The following is an 11,918-nucleotide window of genomic DNA, read 5'->3' as shown; positions in this document are numbered from 1 at the left end:
TAACGGACTGTGAGGGGCATCCAAAATAAGGCAAGCTCCAAGTCCACTGGTCTTCTTTGGTGATCGCATTCAGTCGGTCACGGACGGAGCCTCTCGCCCGTTGACACGACCAACGCGACCTCTCGCGACATCTTATATAACCGAGAGAGACAAAAATACACAAAAAAATGATGAAGAAAATTTTGTCTATATTCCAACCCTGGCCCGCCCGATCATCGGTTGTTTGTCTGTACTTTGTGGTCGTTGGGACCGCCTATGTCCACGTCCACGATCGCCGTGTTGTTTCGAATCCAAGCAGCCCTGACCATGACCCTGACCCTGAACCCCTCTTCCCTCTTCCCTCTTCCCTCTTCCTCCCCCACTCCCATCTTTACAGGGAAAGCCGCCAGGAACACACCCGTAAGTACGTCCGCCTCACGCTGATGAATATTCTCCGATCATGAATCGTGATATTCCAGACCGAAGGTCCCGTCATGAGTGGAAAGTCATCATTATACACACAAATGCCTCGTTTGCTCTGCCAGTGATCTACAGTATCCGTGATGATTGATCACGAGAAGCGAGGCGATCCAGGCGAAGAACGGCTGGCTAAACCCGAGCCTATGCGCTCTTGGCTTCGTAGTGCGCGCCTGTCAGGCAGTTGATGGCATCAGCTGATTGACAACCTCCCCATGTGATTGACTTGACGGTGGCGGACGAGACGCCGTCTAATAAGAACAGTCGTGACCTTTTCTCCGCACAACAAAGCGGGTACAGACGTACTTAGGTATAGAACGGTGTGGTGCGTCCCAGGGCGAGCAACATCCTTATCGTGCCCGTGATGAGCCCGATATAGCTACAGCAGAGAGAGATAGAGAGAGAGAGAGGGATGTCGAGGGATTGTCATGTGAATGGGCGGGCGTCACGGGCGGATGATTGCTGTAAACAGACCCTGCAGGTGGGCGGTGATTAATGATGGAGAGCTGTTTGATAGTGATGCTCCTCGGGTCTCGCGATCACATCATCTCTCTCTCCAGCCTGTACTGTACATCCTCCTCCTCTACAGACCACTCTCTTGGAAAGCAATCAGCTGCGGATACCAGATCATTGTCCGAGCATAATTAGTCAGAGCTCCATCCTCCATAAACCACGTTCTCGTCTTCGAATCTCCTCACACGACCTCATACGGCTCATACCCGACTCCCACGACTATACCAACAGACAGCGCATTACTCATCCAGTCACCTGTCTCTATCACCACCTGCATCCATTGTCACCGACTCGTCAACACCGCAACTGCTACTTCTACTGCTACTGCTACAGTCTTCTTTACTACCGCTTCTCCCTCACCGCTCACGGGCATCTCGTCGTTCTTGTCCTTTGCCACCACAACCGCCATCACCACGCTCACATCGCCTGCCAGTGTATACCTGCTCACGTCGGACATCGATCTGCCTCTAGATCCGCACACCGCGTTCTGTGAATCGCTTTCGTGCTGGACCTCTCCCGTCTAGATACCTACGCGATCCACTTCTTGACCATCTGGAGAATAAATCTCACGGTTCTTCCGAGACCAGGAAACCACTACACATTCGAGAACTTTAGGAGAAGGAGATCTGTTCAGTGTAAGAGCGGTCCAGAAGAAGCGCCTGGCAGTTCATCGTGCCTGTTGAAGAAGCTTCGGACTTTCCGGACTTAAGAGATCTCTTCATATCAAAAGGGCGACATCTTTCATCGAGCGGGAAATTCGAAAAATAAGAGGGAAAAGACATATACGCACATACGACCACGCGATCGTGAGGGAGGTTCATCGCAAGCATAACATACAACGGGACGCCGATTACTCCAGCAGAGCTCTTGACGAGTCAGTTCACAAAGCGCGCCTCTCTTAGACCACGTTCGTTCTCTCCATACCGACCACTCCATATCCAAACTACAGTACACCTCCTCTTCGCTAGAAATTCCCAAAGAACAAGTAACGAAACCATGGCCGACTTCCTCCCCTCCCTCTGGTCCTCCATTTTCACGCCCGGCCCCACACCGACCCTCCTCCTCGCCACAAACCTCACCTTCGCCTCCCTGCAACTCCTCCTCTTCGCCCTGCTCCTCGCAACCTACAGCATCCACTTCCTCATCCTAAGTGGTCTCTGCGGCGGCCTCTGGGCCAGCATCAATTGGTTCGCGCGCGAACTGATCGCCGCCGAAGCCAAAGAGAAGGAAGCGAAGCGACTCCGGCAACGGGAGAAGGAAAGGAGGGATGAAGCGCGAGGCGGCCAGGAAGAGGCGGACGACGAAGGCGAAGAGACGGAGACGGAAGGCGACGGCGCGACGGCCTCGATGATCGTCGTGGACCCTCCCACGGACTCGACAACGAAGCAGTCCAACACAGAGCAGCCGACTCCTCACGCGGACCAGACTCAAAGCGAAACTCTATCATCAACAAACGAAACCCTCCGACAGAGAAAACCCGCGCCCTCAGAGAGCGTCCGGAGCGAGCAGAGCCAGTCCTCCCTCCACAGTGCGAATTCCCTCCACGAAGCAGGCAGCACCGATTCGGAATGGGAGAAGGTCGACGACAAGGACGCAGCGGCGGGGGTCCAGCAGCGAAGAGCATGATTTGAACGAAACCGATTAATTTACCGTTATTTGTTTTGCTTTTTTTTCTCTCTCTGGGTGGATTTCATATGGGGAAAAGAAATGTTCCTCAAAATGGCGCCTGGCCATCATCATCATCATCATCATGTGTGTGTGGATAACACCAAGAGAGGAGGGAGAAGGAAAGAAAGAAAGAAAGAAAGGAGAGACAGAGGAGAGGTCTACAGGAAAATCCGTCATGATATCCCCTCCCACCTTACTAGGTACATATACAAATGCATTGTGTCGCTCTCCTCTCGCGTCTGGCAACGGACCGTTTCATCTTCCCTCTTCTCCTTCTTCCTCTTCTCTCTTTCTCTCTTTGTTTCCTCTCGCAACGGCGTGCAAACTGGAAAGCAGTCGCCGAATCTCCTAGCGGAGGGTCAACGACCATCGGATGGAAAACGTGCACCTGGTCGGGACGAGTCCATGGAAAAACATCATGTGAGAGGGAGAGCTCCGTCGGGATGGTCTCTCTGCCTCACTCTCTCTCTCTCTCACTCACTCACACACTCACTTACTCACTCAAAGAAAAGGAGCCGGAAAACGGGAAGTGATGGAACAGAACATGGATGCAGATTTCTCCCCAATTTCGACGATCGATCGGAAAACGGAAAACAAAAATACATTTCCCCGTCCGGTCAAGAGGAGAGGAAGAAGAAGAAGAAGACGAGGACGAAGAACGGACATGATAAACAACATGGACAGGTCTACGGGAAGTAGCGAAAAAAAGGAAGAAGAAATATCCTCTCCGACATTTCCGCCGCCCGGGGCACAGAGCACGGGACCGCTATCGTATCGCTGGATTTCCCATCCCCACTCTTTGCAAGGACTCGCTTTCTCATCATGACGCTTGTGGGGCGGACGCAGGGGCCGGTGCGCTGCCGCTTTGGGTTGCCTCTGCTGGTGGCGCGGCGGTAGGTTGGGCTGGAGCGGGAGGCGTCGGGCCGTTGGCGGTGGGAATCGGCGCGGTGGCTGCTGAGGCGGGGATTGTCGAGGATGATGGAGGTTGTTGTGGTTGAGCCTGTTGTTGCTGGAAGCCATTGGCGGGTTGCTGCTGTTGCTGCTGCTGTTGCTGGGGATATCCCGGGTGCGGGGGATTCGTCATTGGTGTACCGGCTGTGGTCGCGGCAGAGGGAGTCGGAGTTATCCCCGTCGTTGAGGTGGGGTTGCGAGGAGGGATTTGCTGCTGCTGCTGCGATTGTGGGACGACATAGCTGGGATGTTGGTTTGTTGATGGTCCAGTAGAAGCCGTGTTTGGAGTATTGTACATGGCTGGTGGAGCAGGGGAAGCGGAGTAATTGGCGGACGCAGCGACGGGGTTGACCATGGTCGTCCCCGGGGGGACAGGTGCGGCGCGAGGGTTGTATTGCTGTTGTTGAGCTTGGGGCGGATAGTTGTTCGCTCGTGGATGCTGCTGCTGCTGTTGTGGCGTAGGCACCTGTTGTTGATAGGACTTGTATCCTCCCCCGTAATTGGCCGGAGTGGTTTGATGGGTCGCGCGTTGTTGGTAGTATGACGGCTGCTGTATCTGCCCATTGGCATAGTTGGGATTGGTGATGCCGGCTCCGGGTCGAACGGGACCCGAAGGATTCTGACCGGCCGATGGCTGTTGCGGCTGCTGCCAGCCAGGGAGTCGGCGGGCATTAGTAGGCGTGCTGTATGATTGATTACCTCCGCTTGGCGTCCTTGCATATTGCGGCGCTGCGGCGCTGGGAGTTCTCGAGTGCACTTGTTGTCCGTATCGAGTATTGGCAGCTTGGCCAATAGCGGGCGTATGTTGCGCAGTAGTGCTGTAATGCTGTGAGGTGGAAGAGCTGGGTCGTGTAGAGGCGGTCGTTCCATTGGTCGCTGCGCTCATTGCGGCCAGCTTCGCTTGACGAAATACTTGGTCTTCCTCCATCGTTCCCCTGATGTCCCTTGTCTCAAAGGGAATCACGCCGCTGATGCCTAGTTCGGCAAGCTGATCACCGTCAATCTTCGCCACGATATAAGGAGGAAGCTTCAAGATCAGATAGCTCAATTCTCGCTGCAGACGAAGATACGTCTCGATTTCGCTCTCACTTGGCACGTCCGGCTTGGTAGCCGCAGCCACAGCTGGCGATGGGCTGATAATCGGAGCTCGAGGCAGTGAGGATGGTGTTGGGATGATTGCACTACGAATTCGTCGATGTGATGCCAATGTGCTGATCAATTCGGAGATCTCTCCAAGGACTTGATCGACATCTGTTCTTGACTTCAACGGAGTTGCGCTTGAGAGATCTTGCTCATACTCTTCTAGCTCCTTGATAATCCTGGTGAAAGCTTCGGGTTGTTGTTCGATGGTCAAGACCTCGCCCGTCTCCTCTGAGCCTGATTCGATGAATACATCCTCTAATGCTGGGTCCAATGCGAACGCGCTGTTACTGTATCGCTGATTCCCAACATTCTGCCACCAGACCATGTCCTTCGTCTCTTCCGCTACCAATGCTTTGGAGTTGTCGCATGATGGCGCAAAGCTGGAGTATGCTCGCGCAAACAGCGCCTTTTCTTCCTTGGCGAGCGCCTCGAGCAATGCCGCGTTAGACGTCGCAGTTGAGATTGCCTCTCCTCCACTCAATGCGCGGTCCCTCTGTTTTCTTCTCTCTCGCGGACTCTTTGCATCAACTCCTACTCCTTCACTGCCATAGGATAACCAAGTGCTGGTCGATAGGCTCTGCACAGTGTATCCACCTTTCTTATTCCGCTGCACGGGATCTTTGAACTCCCACACGATCGTGTTGTCGCGAGCTGCTGGGCGTTTTAGAGCCTTTGGCAGAGGAAGGGCCGTAAGAGCAAGTGGAGGTGCAAACGCTTCGCCAAAGGTGCGCTTCTTGGTCTCTTCGACAGGCCCAGAGAGGACCTTTGTAGCGGAAATGCCAGGAGGGAGGTTAAGCTCTTCGACGGGCAACTTCGATTTGATTGCATTGTCGGAAGCGGTAATCTGCGCCGATGAAAACAGCTGTCTTGGAGTAGGCGCGTTTCCAAAAAGTGTCAAGATTGCGCTTGTTCCGTTGGAGACCGAACCATCCCCGACAAGCCTTTCCGTACCTGTGGTGCTGCTTTTCCTGCCTTCTCTCAAGGTAGCGTACTGTATCTCCTGTTCTACCACTTGCCGAATCTTGGCTTCCATAGATCGAATATGGTTGATCCGCTTAAGATCCTCGATTGTCGGCCGAGCAGGGACTGTCGGGTCGTCGCTCTCCTTGAACTGGATGCTCGCGATCCATTTGCGTCCCACGCGTGCAACATCCTCGCGCAACTGAACGAGCGAGGCGTACTCAGCATTGTTTAATTTGGTCGCAATGGTTTTCGACGCTGCAATTGTTTGATCTTTATCTGCATCTTGTTGGTCCTTCAGCTTCTTTTGTAATGGCTCCACCGAGTCCGATGTGGAATAATTGAGGAATGGTGAAACCGCATCGTTTCTATTACTAGGTCAGTTACACCGCAAGTGAAGACTGTATCGTCAAAATCGGCGCGACGCGTACGTGTTGAGGAGCGCGAAGATATCAGATTGATTTTGCGCGGAGAGAGGTCCACTCTCGTCAAGTGCTGATGTCGTCGCTGGCAGCGTGGTGTCGTCGTCGATGCGCTTTCGTTTGGCGGACAGTGTATCGGCCAAGTCACTCTTTTCAGAATCGGTGGTGTGCATCGCAGTGTTGTCGACGGCGGAGGTTGCAGGAGCTTGCGCAGGCGCGACAGCGGACGTGTCGGCCATGAGGAGAAACGCGTGCGGGACTGCGTGTGGAATGGAATTTGTTTTAGTCCATATAACGAACCCTCAATGGGACTGAAACGGACTGCAGGCAGGGCGTGGAGATGTATTCAGTAGTAGTGCTGGGCGTATGATCGATGTGGAATTGTCCTAACGATGTTGCTTCGCGTCGAACTGGCAGCAGCCGAATGTCCAGTATGGCCATCCGTAGCGACCCGTCGTGGTCCCCGTTCGGAGGAGTTTCCGCCGAACCAGCATATTGCGGAGAACACTCGGGGGTGAGAAGCATTGCCAATGGAGTTTATTCAGCAAGAATAGAATCGAATTGATGTTCCCGACTATACAACTACACGACGTCTGACCCGGGCATCAACGATACCTTCCATACCAACGCGCACGTCTCACGCATATCATTCAAGTTCAACATTGGCTCGCCGGGCGACGTTGATGTATGCGTCATGGGCGTCGACTAACGCCGCTCGGCAAGCAGCTGCGGACAGTAATCCACGGTCTGACCGCTGCTGCTAGACCCGAGCCTCCGTTCCAATGGGTTGCGTCGACAATAGGACAGCTCAAACTGTTTCATGACAACTGCTACGATGTTGCGGACGGGGATTCAGCGAAGACTCGACAAGCTTCCAGATCGCGGAAAGTTTTGGTTGACGGTCACATCCCTGGTGTGCCTGAACACTTCGTTGATGACACCGCCAGGGTAGCGTCAGGCCGCGGTAGGAAAGGCGGTGATCTTCTGGCACGGAAATCTTCCGATGTCTTGGAGAAAGAAGACAAACAGCTCCAGGCTCTAGGAAACGACAGGAGTGTGGAGGGTTACATGAAGAGCCTGGTACAAGAGAGCAGCCTACCGGGCGAGCAGCTAAGGACGCGCATTCGTCATACCCGTCTCACAAACAAAGCGCACGTACGACGTCTCAATAGGACTGTCGAGACTGCTAAGAGCAAAGATGCTCCTCCAATGAGATCCACGAGGGCTTTGAAAACTCTCGATGACCGTCTCACATACAAGCGCATGCCTAGTCAAGCTCTGGACGCCGCTCTCTCGTCGCTAGAATTGAAGCAGTCTCTTCCATATTCACCTAGACCACCACGGCCATACAGTGGATATGTGGACAAATCCAAGCAAGATTGGTACAAAAGATGGAAGGCGAAACAAAAGGCCGTCGATTCGAAGAATGTCAAAATCACGAATGCTTCCATGATACGCAAAGTGAGCCGAGGTCGAGCCCGCTCTCCCCTCCCCACGATCACCGCCACCGTCATTCGACAAGGAAGCACCGAGAGCGGGATAAGTGGCCACGATCTGAGTCATCTAGATCAGAAAGCTCTTCGGTCTCGAGGCTATTGTGATGATGACGTCCTTATTTGGGCGTCAGCCTTGAAAGAGCCCGATGCTGCACTTGCTCTGCGGAAGCTCGTGGAGCAATATCAACGTCTCGGGGCTCAAACTTTACCGCTTTTCGTTTTTCATCATATCCTTCGTCGGCCTTTGCTCAACGGTGCTGCGCTGAGAGCAGCTCTCGACTATTTTCATATATTGATTGACAACTTGGCGGCGGCGGACACCGAATGTCTTGAAGCTACCCAATTTGCACAGCCTCTTCGGCAGATCAGCACTCGACTTGTCGATCATGCCCTCAATTCCTGGCCTCAAGCGTTGCCTGCCGTTCTCGACATGGTCTTGGAGTGCATTTCGGCCATAGAAAAGAAATCTCGACCCGTAACGGAAGCACAACTGTGCGGCACCACGTACTTTCTCAACTCGCTAATGGGACAGATATCTCTTGCTCCTACCCATTCTCGATTTAAGTTGAATGATTATCAGCAAGAGGCACTCGTAAAAATCCTCCGTTATCTATCGGAACACCGACCAGCCATGCATGTCAGCCGAGAGGGTTATCGCGCTGTCATCCGGGTTCAGCTAGCTCAAAGGAAAACTCCACAGGAGCAAGAGTGGGCGGAATTGAAAGCTTTATCATGGCCACCGTGGAAACATGACCGTACCGGAATGGATGAGGCGATTGGTCCTGAGCACGGCATTTCACGTGCGGGAGAGACTTTGAATCAAATGCGCCGTGCCGGATATGCGTGGAAAGAATGGGAGCGAATTGCAAACGTTCACGCCGGTTGGGATACCGATTGGACTCCTACGATCCAGACACGATCGATTCTTGGTCGCGATCATCATCAGTATTCAACTGGCGAAAGGATCTGGGCTGCACGTATCAATGCTACGCGCACGTTGCAGGAAGCATGGGCATGCTTTCTAGCATGGGAAGATGCAAAGATGGCTCCTGCACAGTCTGTATATCTGGCCGTATTTGAGAAGATTTTCGCAGAAAAACGTCGACAACTGGGTGTGGGAACTGCTACAGAGTCAGAAGACATCGAATCTGCGGCGTGGCCGCTCTACCCTGGCGATACTCCGACCGTAGAACCATTGCCGCCTTCGACACACTTGTATACTTATACACGCACATCGCCACCGACCATTGACGGGTTGTATGAGCAACTGCGCGAGCAAGGTGTACAATTCTATGGCGAGACACTCGCCTTCCTGGTCACGAGTGCTGATGATGTTGCAACCGGTTTCAAGTACATCCAGCATGCAGCACAACATTCGCCCGGTTTGCAGCCTCTTCGGTCGAAGGCCGGGTTCGCGGGTCTCAACGACACTTGCGAATCCGTCCTGATTGCGACGATTAAATTGCTCTCTCGTTTCGCTCATGTCAAGGTACACAAACCTCTCGACGAGCCGGAATCAATTTCATCGCACAAGTCAAGTTCAGATGCGATTTCTCTCTTCTCCGACTGGCAGCTTGCACGTAACACTTGCATCGCTCAAGCCATGACTCTGCTTCGAGCACGTCCTCTCACAAACAAGCACGCCTGGCATTCGGTCTTTCGAAATATTACAAGACCGGAATTCTTCGCAGCCCTTGTTCATGTAGTCGAACAACCGACCGGGGCGAAACCATTCGATCGCGCCGCCATACGCAGTAGCATTTGGAACGAGACTTCCACCCAGCACGATGTCGGAGCTATGATAGCTTACCGCCTGACGCGTGAAGCACTGGCTCTCGCCCAACAGCATCACATCCAACTCGACAGCCTGCTATTTCAAGACCTGTGCCGAGCGACCGAGAAGATGGCCTTGTCGTCATGGTCACTTGTACAGAACCTCGGCGACCAACCGTCTGCGCTCCGCGACCACTCCTGGCCAGGTGTCCAAGCCGAATGCCACCGATTTCTCGCTACCACAACATCCCTCGCCGAAGAACTCCACGCCTCATTCCTGACTCTGACATGCCCTGCGAAAACCCCCGAGAACGACATCCAGACCACCGCCGAAGAGTCCACCACTTCTCTTTCTCCGTCATCACCGCTCCCCCGATTAGTGACCGTCCCTAACCCCGCGGCCCTCCACGCCTACATCCGCGCCCTCGGCGCCCTCGGCGCCCACGACCAGCTCCTCCACCTCACCCGCTGGATGGCGACCTACCGCGCCGAACTCCAGGAGCGACAGAACCTCGACCGCAGCGGAGCCCGGATGATGCGGCGGGCGATCATCGCGATCAGGGTGTTCCTGGAGAGGAGTTTCCTCCCGGCGTTGAAACTCTCGTCATCTTCAATTCCGTCGTCGTCGGCGGCGAAATCCAGAGGGGAAGGCCTCCTGCGGAAAATGAGAGAGCCGGCTCCCGAGCTGGTCTTGACTGCCGTCAAGGGCATTATGGACGACGAGGACAATAGCCGGGCTTGGGCGGGTGGGTGGCCGACGAGGGAGGAGGTCTGGGGCTACTGTGCCAAGATGCATGCCGCTGCTCTGCCGAGGAACAAATGATTGTAACAATATCTTCGAAGGCTTGGGGCATTTTCTTTTTGGTTTCACCCCTTGCTTTTGTGGATGAGCATATGGCTTTTCCTTCTGAGTGATTTCTTGTTTGTGGTAGTCAGCGTTGGCAAGCCCTTTTCGTCGTTTTATGACAATTTTCTCAATTTTCTACATTCTGCGCCCGAACGTGGGTATATTTCCTCCACATCAACAAAACTCCAGGTTCAATGGGAAGCCGTGATATCCAGTGAAGGGCATATTAGTATTACTCTATCTATATCGTTATGAACTCGTATCGCAACTTTCCAGCTCAGCTTCTCTCCCATCCACAATCTCTTGGTTCTCACGGTCCTAACCTCTGCGTGCTCCCCACGGGACCCACGGCAAGCCCATTCAACCCAGGCCTCCCCCCCGCCGCCGCAGCACCACCGCCCCCGTTCGTCGTGGGCAAGACGCCATAGCGCCCGAAAGTCTTCTGGTCCACGCTCACGAAATGCGGCAGTCGGCCGAGGAGGTTCAATTTGTCCTCGATCCACTTGAGGATCCCGTCCGGCGGGGCCAGGAATTTGATGTAACCCAGCCCCCACGCGTAGCCGACGACCGAGCCGCACAGGTGGCCCAGCAGCGAGGAGTACGGCATCAGGAAGTGGATCAGCAGCATCAGGAACAGCGGGCTGGTCCAGGTGGGGATCTGCACGCTCTCGCCGAGGCTGAAGTAGGGGTTGTTGCGGTACATCTTCATCGCCTCCGAGGAGAGGAGGAGGAAGATCCACACGCTGGCACCGATGGCGGCGCCTTCGAAGTGGAAAATGTACCGCTCGAGTAGGGTGTAGATGCCGCCGGGCAGTAATCCGAAGGGACCGGTGAAGAGGATTGTGGTGACGATCGTGCCGTGTTCGAGTTCGAAGCGTTCGAGGAGGGGGATGAAGGCGATGGTGTTGAGGAGGTAGTGGAAGATGGACCAGTGGAGGAGAGGGTAGGTGTTGAGGCGGTATACTGTTGGAATGGAAAAGTCAGTTTCTTATTTTGAAGTCTTGGGTGTCTTTGCTCTTTCGACGTGATTTGCCCGTGATTCTCTCCTGCTGTTCTCGATTCCAAGTCTTCTCGTTCGTTCTTCTTCCCTTCTCTGCCTCTGTCGTGGACACAAAGTGCAACGTACATGTATGTAACCCGATCTCCATCGGGATCAACGCGCCCCACTGTCTGATCCCTGGTACGATGACACTGACGACGTAGAGAATCGTCAGGACAGCGAGGAAACCTCGAGTCGCGAGCGGGAGTCGATTCAGGTAACTCCGCAGTCTTCGAGGATCTGGAAGAGGGATCCACGGAAATGTGCCATAGTTGCGGGACTCGGTCATCGTTGGATCTTGACCTTGCGCTCGCCGAAGCGCAGACGCGGCGGGAGGTGGTGTTGTTTTGGTGGGAGTTGCTGGCGACGCCTCTAGTTTCAATTGTCCAGATGCAGAGTTGAATATGCGAGATGTTCTGTTGGTGACTGTGATTCAACAAAGACAAAGTCGTGGCGTTGTCGTGGCTGTTACAATAATTGGACGTTTATCGTGTGAAATCAGGTGTCGCATGCTCAAAGTCCCATTTCGGATATACTGCGGTACTTATTGGGACGACCACGATGATGGATTTATTACGGTGAATTCACTCATCAGCCTCTCCTTGCCCCGGAGCTTTCTGCCCGATGGAGACTTCGCCGCATTGTATTGG

The 11,918-nt window shown here is 54.0% G+C and overlaps 6 protein-coding genes across 6 annotated transcripts; 4 read left to right on the top strand and 2 right to left on the bottom strand.

Moving 5' to 3' along the window:
- Positions 1-167: 167 nt before the first annotated feature.
- K489DRAFT_374104 (uncharacterized protein) lies at positions 168-1,493 on the top strand (the record flags this gene model as incomplete). Its single annotated transcript, XM_033603489.1, has 3 exons — positions 168-399; positions 535-621; positions 1,105-1,493. The coding sequence occupies 3 exons, from the start codon at positions 168-170 to the stop codon at positions 1,491-1,493; spliced, it is 708 nt and encodes a 235-aa protein (XP_033455786.1).
- Positions 1,494-1,510: 17 nt separating this feature from the next.
- K489DRAFT_418533 (Pkr1-domain-containing protein) lies at positions 1,511-2,595 on the top strand (the record flags this gene model as incomplete). The annotated part of the gene is made up of 1 exon (XM_033608199.1): positions 1,511-2,595. Exon 1 carries the CDS (start codon positions 1,966-1,968, stop codon positions 2,593-2,595), a length of 630 nt encoding a protein of 209 aa, XP_033455785.1. The 5' UTR covers positions 1,511-1,965.
- Positions 2,238-3,396, top strand: K489DRAFT_89561 (uncharacterized protein). Its single transcript, XM_033609018.1, has one exon. The coding sequence runs from the start codon at positions 2,677-2,679 to the stop codon at positions 3,334-3,336; it is 660 nt and encodes a 219-aa protein (XP_033455784.1). The 5' UTR covers positions 2,238-2,676; the 3' UTR covers positions 3,337-3,396.
- A 61-nt stretch (positions 3,397-3,457) lies between these two features.
- Positions 3,458-6,352, bottom strand: K489DRAFT_374102 (uncharacterized protein; the record flags this gene model as incomplete). The annotated part of the gene is made up of 2 exons (XM_033603488.1): positions 3,458-6,059; positions 6,123-6,352. 2 exons carry the CDS (start codon positions 6,350-6,352, stop codon positions 3,458-3,460), a joined length of 2,832 nt encoding a protein of 943 aa, XP_033455783.1.
- A 278-nt stretch (positions 6,353-6,630) lies between these two features.
- On the top strand, positions 6,631-10,680 carry K489DRAFT_384655 (uncharacterized protein). Its single transcript, XM_033605909.1, has one exon. It carries the CDS (start codon positions 6,801-6,803, stop codon positions 10,203-10,205), a length of 3,405 nt encoding a protein of 1,134 aa, XP_033455782.1. The 5' UTR covers positions 6,631-6,800; the 3' UTR covers positions 10,206-10,680.
- K489DRAFT_384653 (uncharacterized protein) lies at positions 10,518-11,799 on the bottom strand. The gene is made up of 2 exons (XM_033605908.1): positions 11,356-11,799; positions 10,518-11,192 (listed from the first exon to the last, which is right to left on the bottom strand). Exons 1-2 carry the CDS (start codon positions 11,555-11,557, stop codon positions 10,540-10,542), a joined length of 855 nt encoding a protein of 284 aa, XP_033455781.1. The 5' UTR covers positions 11,558-11,799; the 3' UTR covers positions 10,518-10,539.
- Between the last annotated feature and the right edge of the window lie 119 nt (positions 11,800-11,918).

Source organism: Dissoconium aciculare (genome assembly GCF_010015565.1).
Source record: "Dissoconium aciculare CBS 342.82 unplaced genomic scaffold K489scaffold_16, whole genome shotgun sequence".
In the NCBI taxonomy this organism is placed as follows: Eukaryota; Fungi; Ascomycota; class Dothideomycetes; order Mycosphaerellales; family Dissoconiaceae; genus Dissoconium; species Dissoconium aciculare.
Note: the sequence above shows the minus strand (reverse complement) of the source record. Positions and strands in the feature narration are given on the sequence as shown.

Excerpts from the sequence above, each read along its gene's own strand:
- K489DRAFT_89561 (XM_033609018.1), top strand. The coding sequence starts at position 2,677 with ATGTTCCTCAAAATGGCGCCTGGCCATCATCATCATCATCATCATGTG.
- K489DRAFT_384655 (XM_033605909.1), top strand. The coding sequence starts at position 6,801 with ATGCGTCATGGGCGTCGACTAACGCCGCTCGGCAAGCAGCTGCGGACA.
- K489DRAFT_384653 (XM_033605908.1), bottom strand. The coding sequence starts at position 11,557 with ATGACCGAGTCCCGCAACTATGGCACATTTCCGTGGATCCCTCTTCCA. Across the intron at positions 11,193-11,355 it reads GGAGATCGGGTTACATACAT|TATACCGCCTCAACACCTAC; the intron begins GTACGTTGCACT and ends CCATTCCAACAG.